At 42.1% G+C, this 23,787-nt stretch overlaps 1 protein-coding gene across 4 annotated transcripts in view; it reads right to left on the bottom strand.

Annotated features, from left to right (window-relative positions):
- epha4l (eph receptor A4, like) overlaps positions 1 to 23,787 on the bottom strand; it is a 108,316-nt gene that overhangs the window by 30,104 nt on the left and 54,425 nt on the right. For 3 of the 4 annotated variants that reach the window (XM_017438149.3, XM_037973401.1, XM_017438146.3), the window contains exons 6-12: positions 22,110 to 22,234; positions 21,853 to 22,012; positions 18,100 to 18,211; positions 8,209 to 8,267; positions 7,013 to 7,126; positions 6,285 to 6,470; positions 1,186 to 1,247 (exon numbers count right to left, since the gene is read on the bottom strand). In XM_017438149.3, the coding sequence (XP_017293638.1) occupies positions 1,186 to 1,247; positions 6,285 to 6,470; positions 7,013 to 7,126; positions 8,209 to 8,267; positions 18,100 to 18,211; positions 21,853 to 22,012; positions 22,110 to 22,234 (818 nt within the window). The remainder of the gene's footprint in view (positions 1 to 1,185; positions 1,248 to 6,284; positions 6,471 to 7,012; positions 7,127 to 8,208; positions 8,268 to 18,099; positions 18,212 to 21,852; positions 22,013 to 22,109; positions 22,235 to 23,787) is intronic. The other variant, XM_017438148.3, reaches the window with a different exon arrangement.

Consider the following 23,787-nt stretch of genomic DNA (forward strand, 5'->3'; position numbering starts at 1 on the left):
GGGCTCACCAATGCCCCGGCCGTTTTCCAAGCTCTCATTAATGATGTTTTGCGCGACTTTTTGAACATATTCGTGTTCGTTTACCTGGACGACATCTTAATTTTCTCTCGGGACCAGGAGACACATCAAACTCATGTCAGGGCAGTGTTACAAAGGTTGCTGGAAAATAAATTATTTGTCAAGGCTGAGAAGTGTGCCTCAGTAAGAAATATCACACGGAAACATTACCTGTGCCATACCTGCTGTTCCTCTCCTCCACGATCCCATACTCACCCGATTCTCCGTTTCTCAGGTCCTGGTTCCGGTTCCCTTCTGTATATATTCCCTGACACTGTAAATAAATTCACTTCCCGTTACCTGCTGGCTTCTGCGTTTGTCTGTGGCCGAACTGCTCGCTTGGGTATATCTGAAAACCTGACAAGTCCCAGAAAGTTTCAAAAGTGGGCTATATTATGGCTTGTAGAAGAAATATAATTATTTTACAGTTGGGTTTAATTTGTAAAAAAAAACCACACAAAACTGTCAGATAACCTGTAAAATAAAAAAAGTACATTTCCAGTGACATAAAGAAAAATCTTTGTAACCTGGTGCTGCTTTGTTGAAAATATTCTTTATTTCACTGTACACATTTTATTATGAACATAGCAGTAAATTTTTTAATTCAACCAGAAATGAGATAAAACTCTATGGCGTTAATATTTTTAGGGAGAAATAAAACTGGCCAAAATCAGAATTGACAAGTCAGAGCTTTTTAAAAACACTAGCCATACTTAGTTACTGGCCAAAGAAACTTTTCTCACTCTAAACATTTCTATATGTCGATAATCATACAGGATTACCTTTTTCAATTTCCATTTTGGAACAATTTATTTTCATTTCAAACCTTGGCAAATTTGTTTAATAAGCACTTAATTTCACTCTCCCACTACATACCTTATTTTACCTAGCATCAGTAAAGTCTCAAATGTAGTGAACCTGAAAGCCAAAGGTGAAACCAGCGGCACAAACGTCTTGTCAGAAAAACTGAGTCAGTCAAAGTGGATAAAGATTAGAGCTGATGTTTGTGAACCAACACTTGTTATTTTAGTAGATGACACTAAAGAGATAAGATAACATTAGCAGGTTATGGTTGTGTGGCACACAAACACAGATGAACATGTGTGCAAACAGATGTGCATGACTGACCCTCAGGAAAGCATCCAGCGATCCGTTTTCCATGTACTCTGTGATAATCATCACAGGCTTACCTAGAGAAAGAAGAGAATCAAAGGCAGATTATTATGTCAATAAATGATGCACATCAGAGCTTGAAATGGGACGCTGGGTCTTAAGGGATTCTGTATGTGTGTGAATAAGTATGTGTGTGTTAGGCTGTCCAACTCTGAACCATACTGATTTAATTAGCTTGGTGTTGCCCTGATGTCTCCCTTCATTCCCCACACACAAACTCCCCCCATCTTGTGTTTATGCAAATATGAATTGACATTGGCTGCATTAAACAAAATCTAATCACAGTCACCCACCCAGATTCACTACTTGTGTTCCTTGCTGCTTCCTCTCTCTCCTCTGCCAAATTTTAACAGATCTGTCACTCTCTGCTAGGTTTTTTTTTTTGTTGGCTTGTGCTTTCATTCTCCTTCAAGTCCTGCCGCTCCTCTCTGGCCTTTTTCACCCCGGGTCCTTGCCTTCCCCTTTCTGTCTCTCTTGAGGAAACATCTGTGTCTTTATCTGAGTATGGGCAGGGGGCAGGTTGGGCTGGATGTTCTCTGGTAAGTATGTTTGTTTTCTTCCCAAAATGGCAGCAAGTTGGTACCGAATCAGCTAAGGTGACATCATATGCTAAAAAAAAGTGCTACCATAAATCCTTCCTTGTTTGTGTCTCATTTTAAGTTGGTGGTTATGGTGGATTAAAAAGCTTTTTTTCTTTAAGGAGAAGTGCTGTTTTAAACCTGCTTTATGGGAGATGAGGCTGTGTGAAAAATCTTGTGTGCTCTTGCAGAATGTCAAACACAGCAAAGAGCAAGCTAAACAACTAGTGTCAAAGGTCTAAAAGGTAAAGTTCTTCCTCTCTAAATCAGGCCTCAGCCATGCCAAGAGGACGTCAGTCACCACTCATTATTTACTGGGGTCTCCCATGATGCCCCAAAAAGAGGAAGTGCAGCTGAAGTTGGGGGAGTGTGTGGAGTTTGTTTTGTCAGTCATCTTTGTTCTCTTTGTTGTGTGCCTCTGCCTCAGGGCAGTACATGACTGACAGCTTTGCAATCAAGTCTGAGAAGCGTCTGACCTGCGACCTTAAACTCTCGCCTTCCCAGCCCTGCCCTCTTACCGCATGCTAATTTCTTGTTTACTGAATCTGACCCACTGCCTTTGGCAATGAACTCTTGGCCAATTATCACCTACCAGCAAAACAGTAGAAGTTTGAGGGAATCTCAGCAGAGGTCCAACATTGGGGTAACACTGGGCAAATGTTCTCTGAAAGCCCAGACCGTGCATTGAACAAATGTCTGGCTTTTAAGAGTATTAAATTATCATTCTTCTACATTATGTAAATCAGACTTAAAACATTACATCTTGATTTCAAGTTCTAATGCAGGCTAAATTTTACTTACAGAGTGACATGAAATGCTCAGTTTATATAGAGATTTGAAGACTATGGACTGCAGTGTTTAATGACAGATTTTTGCACATTTTTGTAGTTTAGAGTCTATTTGGAGTTCCTCCATTGTTAAAAAAAGCTTAATTAGCTCTGTTGGACATGCCAGCAAATTGAAACCAATCTGAGAATTTTGAGGCAGTGAAGGTAATCAGATGCCTTCCTGGTTTGGCTTTCATCTTGGTTTCTGTCAACACTATGTAGCTCATCTGGTTCTGCTTCATATCCTGCTCTGTCTCTTTCTTATTCGGGTATGCAGGTGGTTTAGCAGTTCCGCTAACTTACTGCATTTTCGTTTTAGGCTCTTTCACAAAACAGTTCCACAAAATGGCCACACAAACTAGTCCATCGTTATGCTGCCTCTGATCATTCAAAAATCACCAATGGACGTCCACATCCTATACAAACATGAACTTTCAAAAATGAAGCAAGCAGTGCAAGAATTAAAAGAGGCATGTAGCAGAACTCAGATGCATTGACGCAGAGCGCAACACAATAAATGTGTGATGGACGTCTTCCTAGTACCGTTTTCAAAACATGATGAATTAATTTAGTTTAGTAATTCCCCACACCCCCCTACTCTCGTCTCTTCTCATCTGCATTTTTGTTTGCACTTTTCCTGGTTGCTACTTGTATCCGATATCTCTTCTTTCCTTCTGTCCATCTGTTCGTTTTTTTCTCCATCTTTCTCACTCCGTTTATGTGAGGTCTTAGGGGCACAGTGATAAGTGTGATAGGTGATAAGCAATTCTGCTTGCTGATATTGTTCACTTTCAGCTCTTGCTAGGCAAAGTGTTCTGCTCTGCTCTCATCTCTGTATGTCCATCTATGTGTGTGTGTGAAGCCAATGTGTACAGTGTTATCTGGCACTGATATGGCTGGGCTGTTATGTCTCGATGCATTAAGGCACTTCATTCATCTCTCCAAGGCTGCCCATCAGCTACGGAAACAAGCATGCATGCAACCAAAGAGCTGAGAAGACATTCCTACATGAACACACACTCATTCAACTATAGCCTCACACCTACTATTGCAGGAAGCTGTGAAAGTAGGAGAGAAGCAGAGAGAGGAGAAAGTGCCATGGGGAGAGTTTTGGCTGGTGTTCTGTGACCATGTAAAAGTAGATAGAGAAAGGATAGGGTATCACTCCCTAACCCCAAACACATTTACAGCTGACACCATGATTAATGAGTCTGGAGCTGTGCTACAGGGTAGGTTTCTAGACCCATTAACCCCCCCCACCCCACCACCCCTCCCCTCCTTCAAAACCTCACAGATGCCCAGCTACCTCTAACTCCACTGCCCCAACCGTAACAGATCTGGTCCCTTTCCTTTTGGACAAAACCAACCTCAGAATATTGTGGATGTGACATCCAGATCACACTCATGTTTACAGTAAACACATGCACATTTATTGCAAATTCTGTCAGCACACACAGCAGCACAAAAATAAACAGCTTTGGCTGGTAAATAGTTTTTTTTCCCTTTTACTCACCTTTCCATAAGATGTCATTTTATAATGATTTATGGTTACATTTTCTAAATGAGATAACAGAAATGATTGCCATTCCTATGCAACAGTAGCCATAATTGTGAGTGTGTAAATTGTTTAGTTCAGTGGTTTTCAAACATTTTATATCGGGTAGCATCTCAGAAAATACAAAGCTCTCCAAGTACCACCATTATGACAGACATTAAAAACTAGTATTACGAGCAGAGGTCTCACAAAAACAAGCAAACTGACCAATCTTGAATACCTAACTGTAAACTAAATATCAAACCTGCTCAGGGGTGGAAATTAGCACCCGCCACCGGCCAAATGCGGGTGAATATTTGAAGTGGCGTGTGAATTTGATCAACACACACGCCACCGTGGCGGGTTGGCAATTTAAACAGAAAAGGTGTTATTTGTCCTCCTGACATATAGGGGGCAGCAATGTGCTCGAGTTGCTGCTGTTACGCTGAGCCGCGTTCCTCCATCAGATACGGTTCCCCTGCATCTCCGTTCATGTTCAACACTCGTAACCGCCGCGCTGTGCTCGCGGTGCATAGTGAAAGGTCAAACAACTTGTTTTGGCGAAGTTAACCCACTGTTTTGCTAGCGTGATAGACAGACAGACAGACTCTGTTATGGACAATATAGACAATGTGTGGACAAAAACAATTAATAATTAAAATAAATAATGACTTATCTATTAACAGAATTGTTTAGAGGGGCAAATATTTCTCATTAAAAAACATAATTCTTTTAGGAATAAAATGTGCTAATATTATCATAATACAGAGGAATAAACACAGGTAAGGAGTAGTTGGTAAATTATTTTTGTCCTGTGTTTTAGAGGGGGAACCGATTATTTCAGACGGCTGAATATTTGGTTCCCACCTGGTAACTTTTGCAGAAAAAGAACAAATGTCTCCAAATTCACGGGACTTGTTGTCCATGATGAGAGGAATAAACACAGTTAAAAATTTGTTGGTAAATTAACTGGTTGTTGTTGGAAAATTAATTATCTAAATAACATTCGACCCAAAAAAACCCGAGAAAACCCACTTAAAAATATTACAACAGTTCACTGCAAACCCATATGATGCACTCGATCCACTACAGATTACATCCAGTCTGACACCAATTAGGTGTTGTGATGAGAAGCTATTTTATTTTCTGTTTTTCAAGAGTAGTCAGCTTGTAGGGCACCACAACTGCTTCCACCCGCGTCAATCATCATCATCATATGAAATAACTTTTTGTCACAACAAAAAATAGTGGCTGGTAAAATATTTGAGTGGGTTGTAAAAAATTTTGTCCACCAGCCAATTTCCACCCCTGAACCTGCTTCTTTATCCTAACCTTAATCCTTTAACAAACCCAACTGGCTAAGGGAGACACACTAAGGCCTGATCATCTTTGGGTTGGCCTTGAATGAAGGTGTCTACTGGTAATGGCTGAAACACAAGATGAACTCAAGATTTACCGCTCAGGATGTGTCTCAAAATTCCAATAACAAGTCTAAAGACGTTTTTGATTTCTAAAAAATTTAAATATTTTTAAACAGCTTCACATTTTAACTCTTGGGGTAAACAACCAAGATGGGATCTTGAATGGCATGCACAAGCCTATGCCTTGCTATTGATTCCCTACTCCAAACTGATTCAGTTATTAGACTAATTCAGAACATTCAAGACATGAAAAATGCATCTAATCTAAGGGTGAGGTTTAAGATGTGATGGTTCACGTATTCACTGCTAAAAAGAGCACCACATACACTGTGATCATGGGTTTTTCACTGCCCCACAACAAATACATCCAATGCCTTAGTTCCACATATGGTTGGGGTGGCGGTGGCTCAGGAGGTAGGGGTTCGTCCTGTAACCGGAGGGTTGCTGGGTAAAGCCTCAGCCGTTGTGTCCTTGGGCAAGACACTTCACCCGCCCTGCCTACTGGTGGTGGTCAGAGGGCTCGGTGGCGCCGGTGTGATGACAGCCTCACTTCTGTCAGCCCGACCCAGGGCAGCTGTGGCTACAATGTAGCTGTGTGAATGTGTGGATGATTGTAGTGTGAAGCGCTTTGTGAGCTTTGTAATAGGACAGTTTTCCAAAACTAACGAAAAAGTCAGCCACATGTTGAACTTACATTTGGTGACCACACCCTCCAAGTGAATGATATTGGGGTGGTCGAACTGGCCCATGATGCTGGCCTCAGACAGGAAGTCCCTTTTCTGCTTGTCAGTGTAACCAGCCTTCAGTGTCTTTATGGCCACACAGATTTCCCTCTTGCCTGGCATCTTCAGGCGGCCACTGCAAACCTCGCCAAACTCTCCTAATAAAAAAACGAAAAGCATTCAAAATTATGAACAATAATATACAAGCATTCTTATCCACTGACTATAATTCAAATCAAAATGGTGTGATTGTGTGTGTGTGTAGATCCAAAGGGTTCCACTTTAAACAATGATCAGGGTTTCTAAGCGCCTATTGCCCTCCTCATTCTCTTATCCACTAGAGCAGGAAAAGAAGAGGAAATGGATATTGATTCTTTAGCTTTATTATTTTTTCACTGGATGACTTTCGTTCAGCCACAGGAATAGCACAGACAACATATTTAGCCTCTACATTTTTTTGACCGCTCTAGACGTTTACTAAATGGCATTGTCTGGAAATATGATGGTTTCATACTCAATGAGCCCAAATCAAAGCAGACACAGACCAACACATACCTCATGAAGAAAAATATTCTGTGTGTATGTCACAATAGTGTAACTTTTAAACCTCTTCATTACTCTGTATTTATAATGATTATTTGTAATGGCTGAAATAACTAAACAACCTAATTTGTCTTGAATTAAAACCCATTAACCTCACCAATGCCAATGACTTTCTCAATCTTGATACAGGAGGCATCAATCTCTTTGGCAAACTCACGGACGGCTTGATTTGGATCCTCATAGGTAAACGGGTCAACATATATCCTCACTCCTGAGAAAAGAAGTATGCAAAAGAAAGATGGAAGAAAAAGGAGAAAAAAAAAAGGAGAAAGTTAATGTATTTCAGCAACCCTACTCTCCATCTGTTCTTTATTTCCATCATGCTGCAGGCTATACAGCCCTCCTCTCTGGATCCTCTCCTCTTTTATTCTCTTCATACCTTACTTCACACTGTGACTTCATTGCATTTCATGTCACTGTGGCTGGCTCCAATAAGATGGAGCTCATTAACTTGAAATTCTTGTGGCATGCAAATAACAATGTTGTCGACTTAATAATGGGGTGTTTGAAACATGTTAGCAAGCAAGCACATTAAGTTCAAAATAGTTTGTTTTACTTCCATTTTTTGAGCTTTTTTTGTGGTTGCATAATAGGCCTTGTTTACACATAATGTAAGATGGACTAATCTCTGGAAACATTATAGATTTTCCAGTGTTGATTGTGGAGAAGTTATATGTTTACATGGTAATGCTATCCTCCTTGAATCCTAAAATTTTTGCATCTGCTTGTGCGCAGACACGTCAGTCTCTTTAGAATGAAAGCAGTACCATCCAAAAGGGTGAATACACGTACATTTGTTTGGACAAAAAGGACTTTTGGATTGCTGCTACACATTGAAAAGAGTCAGCAGGACAAACAGCACTCTGCTTTACATCATTGTTACTGTTCATCTACTCGTGTAAGCACAGAAAACTCTGTTGACTGCAGCCATCCAAAGTGCCCATGTGTGATTTCACACATGAGCGTTTTTTCAAAAACTTCAACTCTGAGAATTTCACTGCTATTGTCGTGTACATGAACAGCCAAAATGCAACAGGAATCATCCATTCATTCATTTTCTTTACTCGCTTCTCCTTTCCGGGTCACAGGAAGCTGGTGTCCATCTCCAGCCATCAATGTGAGAGAGGCAGGGGACATCTTGGACAGGTCTCAAGTCCATCATAGGACTAGCAATGTTCCAGTTTCACTTATAAGCAGTGTTTAAACAGGGACTTAGCGTGCAAACACATGAGCATACTTGACAGCACTGTTTTTCAAATAGAGTGGGTGGGTGAAGAATAAACTATGAGTTACCTTGATGTAAGTGCTTCTCTTCATCAGAGTCCTGCTTAGCCTTGCTGTACTTACTCCTTCTGGGGGTAAAACAGCAGCACAGTCAGGGGCCATTTTCATGGTTCAGTTAACAGGATTACAGGTCAGACAAAAAGGTAAAAAAAAAAGTCCATGTCATGTAGAAACAAAACAATTATGAAATTATAACATAGCACAAGTACCACTTTAGTGTTCCAGTTAAGAAATTCTATATTTTCAACATGTTTCATGGCATTTTTTTGTTTTCTTCTTTAATGAAACATACTGTTTGGAAAAAAAAGTTGTCTTTTAGAGTAACATACAAAGTAACATTTGGATTTAGGAAATAATAACCTGTGACAACTCATTTAGTATAAACAGCATGTGATAAATGTCTGCACTTACATGATATTTTATAAACTAGGCTAATTTCATAAGGTTCTGTTGCAGAAAAAAAATCTATTTACAGGCACTGTTAGATGAAATCACTCAAACAGGTTTATTTATGTATGGTGCACGACCTACAGAGAGCCTTAAAGACAATTAACAATTACCATCAGAGTCTCAGCTGCAAACAGAAAGCTCTGAATCAAAGTTCTACATCCAGAGTCCACACAGGAGCTTATAGAGTTCTTTGCGATGTGTTTAACATTCACACATATCTATCAGGGTTACACAGAATGTCAATAATGGAACAGTATGGAGTAAATGGAGGCAGAATATACAAAAAGTGATTTTATTTCAGCAAAAGTGATTGTGGTTCTGGATCTGTAGGAGAGAGGAGCGGGTGAGTATGGGCCACAGCCATGTCGTCTCACATCAAGGACGCGACTGACCATGTAAGCCAGATGATTATCAATGAGCCAGGTGGGTGGAGGGGGGACGGCAGGAAGGCAGAGAGGACTCTCGGTGACTGGTTTCAACTGCGACACGTGGAAGGTGGGATGGATCCTCATGGACGTGGGTAATTGGAGACGGACAGCAGATGTGTTGATGATCATTTCCACTGGGAAGAGGCCGATGAAGCGTGGAGCAAGTTTTTTGGGGGTGTCTTTTAGATGGACGTCTCTGGTGGATAGCCAGGCCTTTTACCAAACTTGGTAGATAGGAGCTCTGGATGGGTGGTGGTCTGCAAACCTTTTATTCTGCTCTGCAGTTTTCAGGAGGGCCTCTCTGGTCTGGCGCCAGACTCGGCGGCATCTGCAAAGGAGGGACTGAATGGAGAGAACCAATACATCGGTTTCCACACTGGAGAAGAGAGATGGGTTATAACCAAGAAATGCTTCAAAAGGTGACAGACCGGTAGCTGATGAGGTGTGAGAGTTGTGTGCGTACTCAATCCAAGGTAAGTGTTTGCTCTAGGAAGACAGGTTATTATTGATGAAGCACCTGAGGGCTGTTTCTAGTTCCTGATTGAATCTTTCAGTCCGTTGGATTTTGAATGGTAACCTGAAGTGAGACTGGATTTGGCTCCCAAGGCGGCACAGAAGGCTTTCCACACTTCAGAGATGAACTGGGGTCCCCTATCCGAAACAATGTCTGAAGGGATTCCATGTAGGTGGAAGACGTGGAGGACTAGGAGCTGAGCAGTTTTGAAAGCAATTGGCAGTTTGGGTAGTGGAACGAAGTGGGCTGCTTTGAAAAACCAATCAATGAGTGTCAGAATACCTTCAGAAGGTGGCAGACCAGTAATAAAATCCAGAGAGATAACTGGGTGACTGGGAGTGGGAAGAGGCTGCAGGAGTCTGGCAGGAGGTTGATTTCCACTCTTATTATGCGCGCAGGTTTGGCAGGCTGAAACAAATTCTTTGATATCAGGATTGAGACAAGGCCACCAGAAATATCTTTTAGTAAATGAGATCATTAGTTTACCCCTGGATGACAGGTGAGGTGATGTTTATGCACCCACTCCAAACCTTTACTCACCATAGACTGAGGGACAAACATTTTACCTGGTGGTCCTGTTCCAGTGTCTGGTTCCGTTCTCTGGGCTTCCTTGATGTCATTTTCAATGGCCCATGTGAATGAGCCAACAAAACAGGAGGAGGGGATGATTTGAGTTTCAAACTTGGGGATCTCGGAGGAAGAAAACTGACGAGAGAGTGAGTCTGGCTAGATGTTTTTTGATCCTGGTCTGTAAGTGATGGAAAAATTTAAACGGCCCAAAAAACAAGGACCAACAGGCTTGTCGTGGGTTTAACCTTTTAGTGTTCTGTATATATGAGAGATTTTTGTGATCTGTCCAGATGATAAAAGGCACTTCTGACCCCTCCAACCAATGTCTCCATTTTTCCAGAGCTTATTTAATAGCTAATAGTTCCCGGTTACCATAGAATTTTGTTCTGTGGGTGAGAGCCAGAGTGAAAAAGAAGCACATGGATGGATCTTGTTATCGGACTCAGATCGTTAAGAGAGTACTGCCCCCACCCATAGGTCAGACGCATTCACCTCCACAATAAATTGTCTGGTGGGATCAGGGTGGCAGAGGATGGGAGCGGATGAAAAATGGGCCTTTAACTCACCGAATGCCCTGTCTGCCTCGGGGGTCCAAGAGAAAGTTTTCAGGGTAGAGGTGTGTGAGGGGTGCAGCCACCCAGCTGTAGTCCGTGATGAACCAACAATAAAAGTTGGTGAAGCCGAGGAATCGTTGTAAGTGCTTGCAGTCATTGTGGACGTCTAGTTTTGAGGAGATGGTGGCTGAGTGAAGTTGCTCATGCACATAATCCATTAACGGTAGTGGGTACTTATTTTTATGGTGATATTTTTTATTCTTCTGTTGTCAATGCTTGGTTGAAAGATTTTATCTCTTTTCTCCACAAAGAAAAACCCTGACCCCACAGGTGATGTGGATGGGCGAATGAAACCAGAGGCTAAAGATTCTTCAATGTAATTTCTCATAGATTCCCGTTCTGGACCAGATACATTATAGAGGCGACTGGAGGGTAAGTGGGCACATGGGAGGAGTTCGATGGAACAATCATAGGGTCTATGTGGTGGAAGAGAGAGGGCTTTTTGTTTACTGAAAACCAGTGATAGGTCATGATAAACTTCAGGAACTTTAGACAAATCCATATCTTCAGGTGGAACCACTCTCTTAACGGAGGAGGAAATGGCAGATTTCAAACAGTTCAGTAAACAGTTTTTACTCCAAGACTCACCTCTTTTCTCAGACCAGTTAATTTCCAAGGGAAACTAAAAACTAACTGAGGGGAGAAGATTTAAAAACAAAAAACTCACCGATCTCATGGTGGTTCACTGAAATGACAGATGGAGAAATGGAGATCTTACTGTTGGTTTTGATGATTATATGACCCGTGATACAAGAAACTGACTGAGGATGACTGAGGGGTTGTGTGGAGATTTGTAGTTATTCTGAGGATGACTGAGGGGTTGTGTGGAGATTTGTAGTTATTCTGAGGATGACTGAGGGGTTGTGTGGAGATTTGTAGTTATTCTACGACGTCACTTGAGATCAGATTTTGGTCTGCCCCGGAGTCAATGAGGGCGGCAATAGGTAACCTGGCCTGTTCGGAAAGAATGGTGGTGGGCAGAGTCAAACAAGTCGCAGGAGAAACAACAGGATTACCCGCCAATATTCCCTGGTTTACTGGCGGGCCTGGCCTTTTAACCAAGCCGGGAAGTTGGCAACAAAATGACCCTTGGCGCCACAGTAGATCCATTCTTTCGCCGCAAATCTTTGTTGTCATTCTTCAGGCGTCAACCACTTGGCTCCGATTCGGACTCAAGTGTTGGTGAACTGCAGACAAGCACCTCTACGGAGGGGGCGGAACACAGATGGGTGGGAATTCTGGGAGGTAAAGTCCCTTTCTCTTTTCCGTTCAATTAAATTAATCCATCCAAACTGCTTGGCTCATCTCTGGAAGCAAGATGATCCTTTGATGTACCTTTGAGAGCAAGTTCGTCCCATCCTGTTTCCTCAGGTTAGGGTTAGGGTTATCCGGAAGTTGATCGAGTGTTCAGCAACTGACCTCCTTCCCTGTTGAAGAGTGATTAGGCATTTGGCTGCCTCCTCCTGCTGAAGGGGATGATAGAACACTTGTTTGAATTCCTGTAAAAATAGTTATGAGGTAAGCGTTTCTAGATATTGTTAAAAGCAAAAAAAAGCATGGGCCCAACGGAGTGCTTTTCCTTTTAAAGCTGATACAAATATATGTAATCTTGGCAGCATGAGTTGGAAACAGGGATGGTGACCAGGCAAATGCTAATTGACATTGCAGTAAAAACCCTCCACAATGATCTGGCTCTCCTTCAAAAAATTCAGAGGGTCAGAGGTCTGGTTCACAAGGTTATATTACAAGGTTTAGACTCAAGGTGGCAGCAACAGGTGGGTTGTTCCTAATTTGTGGTTAATGGCGATGACTCGGTTGCTTACTTGATCCTAGAGAATGCTGGCTGTTTATTGCAGTTGGAGAAATGTTTCATGTTGATCAATACATTCTTTCTGAGACTCGATGGAGCTCGAGGTCTATTCACTACCAGTACTGTTCCTTGACATATTTCTGGCTGGAGCAAACTATTAGGGTTACACCGAATGTTAATAATGGAACAGTACGGCGTAAACAGACTCGGGAGGCAGAAATATAAAAAATGTGATTTTATTTCAGTGAAGGTGATAGTGGTTCTGGATCTGTAGGAGAGAGGAGCGGGTGAGTATGGGCGATGATCTGATTGTAGGTTCACGTATTCTCAGGTGGTCACAGGACTTACTGTTTCCTAAGTGAGAAACAGAAAGAACAACGGATAAGTACAACTCTGGTTAACAGGATAACAGAGCGGCTGAAATAAGTTCCGTAAGATACGTGTTGTTCCAGCGAAGACCAGGTAGTCAGTGCTGCCTTAAAAACCCTCAGAACTCATCAGGGAAACGAGCTGCAGCTGTGCCTATCTAGCAGCCGGTCAACCAGGAAGGAAGACAGAAGAGCACACACACCAATTGCCACAATATCTGCCAAACAAGGTGCTGACATTGAATGAAACCTATGAAAAAAAAAAATCCCACAATTTTTCATACTTTTTAAGGCTGAGTAGGAACCTTGTAATATCCATTCATCTATTTTGTATGTTGATTATTCGTGATTGGGTCATGGAAACAACGGGTTCAGGAGGGAAACACAGATATCCCTTTTCCCAGCAACGCACTACAGCTCCTACAGGGGGAGGCATTTCCAGGCTAGAGAGAATAGATAGTCCTTCCAGCAAGTTCTGGGTCTGCCCTGGTGTCTCCAGCAAGAGGTGCCCTAATCAGATGCCCGAACCACCTCAGCAGACTCTTTAATGCAGAGGAGCAGCAGTTCTATTTGAAGTTCTCTCCTGATAAAGAAGTTTAAGTACCCCTGTGATCCAGGGGACTTTATGTTTTCTTGAGCATTAGTCCCTGGAGGGCTCTCCTATGGCAAAATGATGAAGGTGAAGTGTGATAATCAGGCAACCTTGCTTGGATCAAAAAGTATAGCACCCTCCTAGAGCCAGGCCAGGGTGCGGGAGTGGGGTGGTCTTGGCTCCTATGCCTCAGCTGGGACAAATCAGAAAAAAAAACAGAAAGCCACCTTTCTATGGACCCACCACTTGGGAGGAGAGTCATCAAAATTGGGTGCAGTGCAAATGAGGTCGCAAGGCAAGAGTGGGGTTTTGCATCTGCCAAGCTTTGTGACGTCAACTGCCTCAAGGGACCCTTTTATATGGAATAATTAAAATTAGTCTATTCACTCTTCCATCCATTCATCGGTTATCTGGTGCTTGTTCCAGAGTCAGGTTGTAGGGGCAGCAGCTTAAGTAGGGAGGCTTAGACATCTGTTTCCACAGCCACCTCTTCCAGATCTTCTGGGAGAACTCCAAGGTGTTCCCAGGGCAGTTGAGAAACATAGTCACTCCAGTGTGTCCTGGGTCTCCTCCCAGTTGAACATGCTCAAAACACTTCCCTAGGAAGGCGTTTAGAGGACATCCTTAGCAGACACACAAACCATCTCAACTGGCTCCTCTCGATGTGAAGGAGCAAGTCCCTCCCAGATAACCAAACCTCTCAACCTATCTCTAAAGGAGAGCCCAGCTACCCTGAGAAGAAAACTCATTTCAACTGTCTGTATCCGAGATCTCATTCTTTCAGTTCATACCTACAGTTCATGACCATAGGTAAAGGTAGGAATGTAGATTGAACATACGGCTGCTCATTGACACTGATTCTGTTAATAACTTTTATGGAAAGAATATCTCAATGCATTCAAGGGGCAGAAGGGGTCCAGATCAGTAGACTCGGGATTCCATCTCTGCTATTTGCGGATGATGTGGTCTTGTTTGCATCATTGTACCGTGACTTTCAGCTCTCACTGGAGGGGTTTGCAGCAGAGTGTGAAGCAGGTGGGATGAGGGTCAGTACCTCCAAATCTGAGGCAACAGTCCTTAGTCTGAAAAAGGGCGGACTGCTCTCTCCAGGTTGGGGATGAGGTGCTGCCTCAAGTGAATAAGTTTAAGTATCTCCAGGTCTTGTTCATAAGTGAGAGAAGAATGGAGCGCAAGACTGACAGTTGGATCAATGCGGCTTCCACAGTATTGAATACTGATGATGAAAAGGGAGGGCTGCTGCAAAGCACAGCTCCCTGTTTACCAGTCAGTCTATGTTCCCACCCTCACTTATTATCATAAACTTGGGGTAGTGACCAAGAACAAGTCAAAATTAGTCTCACAATTAAAAAATGTAAATAAAACTATGATTTCCAGTGTCAAAAAACAAAAACAGTAAGACACATACTCTATAATACCAAAAGTATTCACTTGTCTCCTTTCACATGCATATGAACTTGAGTGACATCAAATTCTTAATCCAAGGGTTTAATATTAGATTGCAGTTATAACAGCTTCAGCTCCTCTGGGAAGGCTTTCCACAAGGTTTCAGAAGGTCTTTATGCAAATCTTTCCCAGAAGCCCATTTCTGAGGTCAGACACTGATGTTGGACGAAAAGGCCTGGCTCACAGTCTCTGCTCTAATTCATCCCAAAGGTGTTCTATCAGGTTGAGGTCATGACTCTATGCAAGATAGTGAAGTTCTCCACACCAAATTCACTCATCCATGTTTTTATGGGCTGGCACCCTGGGCTGCCACCTTACCGTGGTGGAGGGGTTTGAGTGTCCCAATGTTCCTAAGAGCTATGCTGCCAGGGGCTTCATGCCCCTAGTAGGGTCACCCAAGTCGAAAAGGTCCGAGGTGAGGAATCAGACAAAGTGCAGCCATGAGACCCCTTATGACGAGTTACAATATTAGATTTAGTGTTCCCTCGCCCAGACGCGGGTCACTGGGGCCCCACTCTGGAGCCAGGCCTGGAGGTGGGGCACGCCTGGTGGCCGGGCTTTCACCCATGGAGCCCGGCCGGGCACAGCCCGAAGAGGATACATGGGTCCCCCTTCCCATGGGCTCACCACCTATAGGAGGGGCCAAAGGAGTCTAGTGCAATGTGGGAGGGGTGGTGACCAAAGGCGGGGACCTTGGCGGTCTGATCCTCGGCTACAGTAGCTGGCTCTCGGGACGTGGAATGTCACCTCTCTGGTGGGGAAGGAGCCTGAGCTGTTGTGTGAGGTTGAGAGGTTCCGGCTAGAAATAGTCGGGCTCACCTCAACGCACAGCTCTGAAACCAGTCTCCTTGAGAGGGGTTGGACACTCCTTCAGTCTGGAGTTGCCCCCGTTGAGAGGTGCCAAGCATGAGTGGGCATACTTATTGCCCCCTATCTTGGTACCTGTACATTAGGGTTTACCCTGGTAAATGAGAGGGTAGCCTCCCTCCGCTTACGTGTGGGGGGACGGGTCCTGACTGTTGTTTGTGCTTATGAGCCGAACAGCAGTTCAGATAACCAACCCTTTTTGGAATCCTTGGAGGGGGTACTGGAGAGGGGGGGTACCCCACGACCTGACCCCGGATAAGGGGAAGAAGATGGATGGATGGATGTTTTTATGGACCTTGCTTTGTGCACTGGTGCACAGTCATGTTAGAATAGGAAGAGACCATCTCCAAACGGTTCTCCCAAAGTTGGGAGTATGAAATTGTCAAAAATATCTTGGTATACTTAAGCATTAAGAGTTCCTCTCACTGGAATTAAGAGGCCAAGCCCAACTCCTGAAAAACAACCCCACACCACAATTCCACTTCCACCTAAACTTTACACTTCGGACAATGCAGTCAGACAAGACAAGGATATGGGAACCCATTCCAATAAGCTTTCTATGCAGTGTTCTTGAGCTATGCTGATGGCCACGTGAAGTTTGGAGGTCTGTAGCCATTGACTTTGCAAAACATTGGCGACCTCTGTAAACTTTGCACCTGAGCGTCCTCTGAGCCCGCTTTGAGATTTTACCTGGTCTACCACTTTGTGGCCGAGTTGCTGTTATAATACCACGAACAGTTGACTGTGGAATATTTAGAAACAAGAAAATTTCACAACTGGATACCAAGTGGCATACTATCATGGTACCATGCAGGAATTCACTGAGCTCCTAAAAAGAATCCATTCTTCCACAAATGTTTGTAGAAGCAGTCTGCTTGCCCAGGTGCTTGATTTTATACACCTGTGACCATGGAAGTAATTGGAACAAGTACTTTTACTTTACATTAATTTCTTAGGTAATAGTTGTACTTGAAAAGGCCATCTTGCAGTGCTTGCAGATTCTGAAGGGCACTGGTGATATTACAATATCATGGAGTAGAGATGCCCGGCAGGAAAAAAAGCTTGAAATTGTCCCTAAAGAAGATGCTCCTAAATAATTTAGGCAGACTGAGACCTGTGCTTCTATTGATGTAAACCCATGACCTCCCAGTTTCAGGGCGGACACTCTACCACTAGGCCACTGAGCTGTAGTAATCAGTGATGGAAACGACCAAATGTGACATTTGTCCTCCCCTATTGTTGTACAATGATGGTAAACAGTGATGCGATTGCAGTCCCTCCCCACAATCACTGGATGGCTGCAGCAGCACAATGACAGAGGCCCTCGCATGCATATAAAAAAGGCTGAAGCAACAACCTGCTTGGCTGCAGACGGGTGGACACACAGACATAATCAACTGCCCCTTTCACTCATTATCATTCTCAACACCAACACACTCATGCAAACAATGATTTGATATTCATATTATGAAGCACTCAAGCAGGAACCAACACACGTCATTAGTACTTTGGACTTGGCAACCACATATGTAAAACCTTTTTTTTTTGGCACAAGGAAATGAACATGCTTACACCTTCAATGCATACACACAAACAAAGGAGGGAGTGTGGTTAACACCCTGAGGTGTGACAGCTCCATCTGCATGTAATCCCATTTGTGTGATGGTGATTTGTCTTGCTGACTGATTAACAACCTGAGATTGGGTAAATGCAACTCCACCTGATGTCTTCCCATATCACTCTCCATATTCTACCTCTGACTATTCATTGCCCACTTATGTCCTTGTCTGTCCTGTTGTTCTCCCCTTTCAGTTCTTCATTTTTATTCCTCTCTCTCACTGCCTCCCTCTCGTTCTCTTTACAGTGGTCAGAAAGTCACAGCAGGGGAAAATAACTAGCTACCACAGTTAACGTAGGAGCTGAGAAGATAGAGAGATGATGTGGGAAGGAGACGAGAGCAGGGACGAATGCAGAAGACAGAGATTGAGAGGTCGCTGATTGCATCTCTTCAGCTGTCAGAGCTGTCAATTATGCCTTTAGTGTGGCGGGTCATCACTCATCTGTTATGAGCCAGTTGTACCAGCTGTCTCACTCTGTGTGTGCATTTTTGAATGATTCTCCTGACAGCTGCTTTTTCATCCCCTGAGGAAGACTTCCTTCATCTAAAAGGAAAGAGGGAGAGACAGAAAACAGAACAAACAGAAAAAGAGGGATGACGCTCACCTTCGGCTGATGACAAAAGCACTGATGAGGATGATAAGGAGGACAACGCTGCCAACCACAGACACCAGTAACACTGTAGAGTTAGCCCCATCACCGATGATAGGGGATGGGACTGTAGTAAAAAAAAAAAAATACAGCAAGCAGAGAGAGAAAAAAAGAAAGTGAGGATTATTTGGAAAACAAAGCAAGCTCTATATCATGACATTCAGCTGAGTTGCCACCCATGAAAGAACCTGTGTGTGCTGTCTGTTTGATCTTCCTCCTACTTTGTCTGTGCTCCTCTATTCAAGCTCAGAGTTTGCTCCCCTTTATCCTCCTAACCATAAAGACATATACCCATTTACATGTGAACAATCTCCTGGAAAATTTATGGATTTTTGTTGATTGTGAAAACATTACACGTGCACACAGCAAAGCTATGATTACAACAGTGAACCCACTGTAGTTTCCATGCCAGGTATTTAAGCAAGTGTTAAAACTTACGTCTTTGCGCCCCAATTTTTAACTTAAAAAACACTCCCATCTATTAGCCAAACACAGATAGTTTTTATCAACTAGATTTGTATTTATTTATTTACAAACTAAAAAAGTTTCAAGAAAAAGTGTGGGGTGTTCAAGAAAAAGTTTTCTTGAATACCCCCCATCCCTCAAAAAAAAGCAAAAGTTAATTATTTATAGCGCTAAAACAACCCTGTCTCTTTCTGACTGAATCACAGAACAGAGTAAAAACTTGTGCAATATGAGGCTATTTATGATTTGAAAATATCTACAGTGTGAGTTCATAAAACCTGGAATTTAAACTGTTTTATTCTGCATTTCTGTTTTAATCAATCTGGAGCACATGCAGAGCTTCCAGTGAGCACTTTTTGGATTAAAAAGACATCTTGGCTAAAGTTAAGCTAAACTCGGACTAAAAAAATTCAGGCTTCCCAAAATGCGGTTACACACAACCAACTGAGCTGAATAATCATGCTTGCCTACAAGCACTAGTACAATGAAAGCACTAGTGCTTCCTTTGAAGGAATGCATAGCCAACTTCACATGCCACTGTTGTAAACAACCTTCTAGCTTAGCGTTTCTCAATGGGCGCAGTACCGCCCCCTGGGGGGTGTTGAGAGGATGACGGGGGCGCTGGCAGCAATATTTTCAAAAGGGGGGCGTTGATATTCTTTTGGGGGCGTTTGCTTGGAGGTAAAGTTTACACCAAAGATTCACAACAATATCAGTTTAAACTTTGAACTACTTGCAAAAATATTGAGGCCTAAAACATTAAAACCGGCACAGAACTGCAGCTGTATCGATGGTGTTTCTCTTCGGGGCAGCTCCGTGCTGCCTTCAGGAGAACAGGACTTCAGAATATCAATTTTATAATTTGTCCCACATGGCAGTTACTTTGTAAACTTTGAGAAAGGAACGCTCTCTTTAGTGGTATTACCCTTGGAATTATATATTTTTCTTACATGGGTTAATTTCTCTGAAGGACACACCGTGAGCGCTTTGTTATCTCAGTGGTTAAACATTTACAAGAGCAATATTTTGTTGTCGGACTTTCCCTGAAAGCGTCCAGCATCCAGACGCACATCGCACATTAACACTTTTCTGGACAAGATGCTTTGTTGACATGACTGCGGAACAGCGTTGCCAAAGCATATGAACACAAACCAAAACAAAAACATAAAATATTCTAAAACCAGAGACCTGCAGCTTGACGTGGATCACAGCAGCTGCATTAGCCGGTGTAACACCGGATCGATGTCGGCTAACTCCGCTGCTACTTTTCTCTGCAGCTTTATTTGTGTCGTTGTGAACTTTAAAGTCTTATCATCAGTCACAATCTTTAGTCTATGAATAAAAGACAATATGAAAGCACAAAACATGAAACCCGAAAGAGGTTTATTTAATCAAAAACATCACAAAACAATGTGAAACCAAACTCCATAAAAAAACCTGCTATTTTAATTCTGCCATATTGTTAGTATTGTTGGCCCGCTCAAAAGTGATACATTTGTAATACTTTTGTGTGTTTGCATTGGCAGGTACCGCGGCTTCACTGCTCTGCTGAAGGAGCAGGTTCCGAATATCCTGACAGTCCATTGTGTCCTGCACCGCCACAACCTTGTGGCTAAATGTAAAAGTCCAGCTGACCCCAAGTCTCTCAATGTCACAGTCAAGGCAGTTAACAAAATAAAAGCCCATGCCCTATGCCAGGAAAATTATGATATTTTTGAGCGTCTGCTTCTCCACACTGATGTCTGGTGGCTCTCAAAGAGAAACTGCCTTGCTCATTTTAGTGCTCTGTTTGAGTCCATTGTGGAGTTTCTGGAGTCCTCTGATGCAGCTCTGGGGGAACAGGTGACATCCAGCCGCTGCAACATCACGTACCTGGCAGACTTCTTTGATAAAATGAACAAAGGCATATTACAGCTGCAAGGAAATGGCGTTACTCTTGTCCTCTGTATTCTTGTAAAAATAATAATAAAAATAATAATAAAAATAGCCTAACTAAAGAAGTTACCGATAACCGTCTCCACATTTATGTGGAACACCTGCCTCCAATGAAGAAACGCAGAGAAACACCAGGCGCAGGGATCCCACTAGTTTTCCTTGTTTAAATTAATTTCCTTTGAAAGTCAGCCTAATCATTCCTCTTTACCCCTTTTTAAGTATCAAATTGTTCTCCATTGGAACAATTCTTATGCTCACTGTTTGGCATTTCTGATTGCCTGTTGTTTATTAAAATCTGTGTTTCTATAAAATATGTCCAGGGGTTCATGAAAAACTTTGTGAACAGACAGACTGAAAAACCAACACATTTACACACATAATTAATTGACTGCCAGCCTTTCATGGCAGTATGTGATAACATAAGACTTCATATGACTTTGTACATAGGCCTTTGGACAGCACAACAACTTATTGGTTAGCACTATTGCCTCACAGAAAGAAGGTACAGGGTTCAAGTCCTGGGTTGGACCTAAGGTTCCTTTCTGTGTGGAGTTTGCATGTTCTCCCTGTGCTTGCGTGGGATTTTTCCAGGCACTCTGGTTTTCTCCCGCGGTCTAAAAACATACACATTAGGCTGTCTTCAAGCCCAGGTCTCCATTAAAAAAGAGATCTGTGTGGTTAATACATAAATACAATATGTCTGCAGAGTAGTTACAATCGGGAAGAATCGTGTCTTCTCAGTTTTGCTCCTTTATTTTACAACAGAATCAGGCACTCATGTGCCTGCTGATACATAAAACTTTATAGCTAAAAATAAATGTCCCTACGGTGAAGATTTTTGGAAAGTGTAGATTTTTTTTATAAAGTTCACAATGAGAATCAGTGGCTCTGAAAAGTTTTGATTGCATCACACTTTAATGGACAGCACAAAGGCCAGGTCAGCATTGTTTAAGGGGCTGATTAGAAACTGGGAACTGTCCACCCACGTATGCTCTGTTAATGTTGACAGGGTTGCTAAGTGCTTCTCAGTCTGGCTGCAACAGTGGCTGTTTAAAACCCATTTACTGTGAACCCTAGCTGTCATGTCTACAGAGACATAACGTGCCAGTCAGGTACTGGAACACACTATAATTTATGTTCAGTAGATGAGAGCTTATTCTGAGAAATGACTCCACAATGAAAGAGGGAACTCTTATAAAAGATTGCATGACTTTTTATGAAATTATGTGACAGATCTGACACAGTGTTTTGCTGGTTCTGCATTAGAGATGTCACTAAGCTGAAGAGAGGTGGTGTGATTAAACTCACCAGAGTTGGTCATGAACTCAAAAGGGCCACTAAATTGCCCGTAGCCTGCAGCAGTGCGAGCACGCACGTGGAACACATAGGAAGTAAGTGGAGTGAGGCTCTTGATGTCTGCATTTCTGGATGATGTTTTTATGATGCGGTAGCTTCGTTCATTCTGGTCCTGATGAAGAAACAAAGGAGGTATAATTTGTGTGATTAAAATATCCTTTTACTGATCTTTCACACCAAGTAACTTCATCTTCAATACCTATACTCACCTTCTCGTAATACTTGACCTCATACTCAAGAATGACACCGTTGGGTCTTTCTGGTGGCTGCCAGGCCAGTGAGATGGTGTGTCTGGTGATATCTTTGCCCTGGATGGAACTCACTGGTGAGGGAGCTGATCAAAGACAGAAAAATTGAAGAAATAAGGTAAAGCTGGCTGATTCTCTTTGTCCTACATATTGTTTTCAGATTTGGGAGATACACTTTTTAGTTAAAGTCTTAGTATGCCTTGAAGAAATGCATATTGCTAACTGCCTTTCCTGCCAATGGTTTATACTAAATTCATCTTCTCTTGAGAAATTATGAAGTAGTAGCCATTTTGGTCAAACATTGAAAATTACACTATGCACAAACGCATGCAATAATGCAAAATATTATGTTCATCATATGTGTTGAGAATGACTCTCAGCTACAACATCAAATTTTAGCTCAATATCTGGAATACTGACATTTTTCTGTTGGCTATTGTTGATTAGCTGTGGTGGCCATCTTGAATTGGACTGACTCCAAACAGTTAATCAGTTATAGATGTACATCCAGTGATTACTTTGACAATTTTATTCAAATCTGCCCAGAGGTTTCTGAGAGATTTTGCTAACAAACAAACAAATGGGGTTGACTCCAGCTGTTAATGCTAAATTTTTAACCAAAGATTTTGCACAATAAGTAGCATTTTGAGTCAATGTGGTGAGTGACTCTCAGCTGTTACCACACTAATATCTATAAAATTGCCTGAATTATGAACATTTTTGTACTTTCTAAGTTCAGTTGGCTGTGGTGACCATCTTAAATTAGATTGGCTCCAAAAGTTAATCAGTTGTACATCCAATGATTATTTCCTGAAAGTTTCATTATAAAATATCCAGTGGTTCATGAGATATTTTCCTAACAAACAGAAATAGATCTGTTCAATCTGTTACTGCTCAGAATATGGGGATAAGTCTCAGCTACTATGACATGTTAGGTAAATGTCTGTAAAACTGAATGAGTTGTAGACATTTTTGTGTTTTTCACGGTCAGTTGGCTGTGGTAGCATCTTCAGTCATGTTGACTTTAAAGGTCAGTTGTAGATATACATTTAATAACTACTTTCTGCAGGTTTCATTAAAATTAATTTAGTAGTTCATGAGATACTTTGGTAACAGACAGACACATGAACCCAAAAAAAATATTGTTCCGCATTTGCCTTTCAGATGTAGGTGATTACAGTCCCTAATCCCCCACTCTCTTCTTTTACTAAGTAAGTGAAACAGTTCACCAGACTATGAACCAGTTACTTCCATTTGCCTTTGAACTTGACTTAACATTAAAACCCGGATGCGTTACACTGCTAAATTGCCATAGGTGGAGTGTATGACAATATTCTATTTCTACACTAATGGCTGGCATCAATAACACTGATCCAAGCTGACACAAGCACCTTTTCTTAACTTAATTTAGTGCAGATTGCTGGGACACCCTGAGAAAACCTACACTACAACAAAGCGAATGGAAAAATAAATGAGCTAAACACCTTTATATATACAGGTGCTGGTCATAAAATTAGAATATCATGAAAAAGTAGATTGATTTCAGTAATTCCATTTAAAAAGTGAAACTTGTATATTATATTCATACATTACATACAAACTCATATATTTCAAATGTTTATTTTGTTTAATTTTGATG

Source organism: Kryptolebias marmoratus, linkage group LG2 (genome assembly GCF_001649575.2).
Source record: "Kryptolebias marmoratus isolate JLee-2015 linkage group LG2, ASM164957v2, whole genome shotgun sequence".
Classification (NCBI taxonomy): Eukaryota; Metazoa; Chordata; class Actinopteri; order Cyprinodontiformes; family Rivulidae; genus Kryptolebias; species Kryptolebias marmoratus.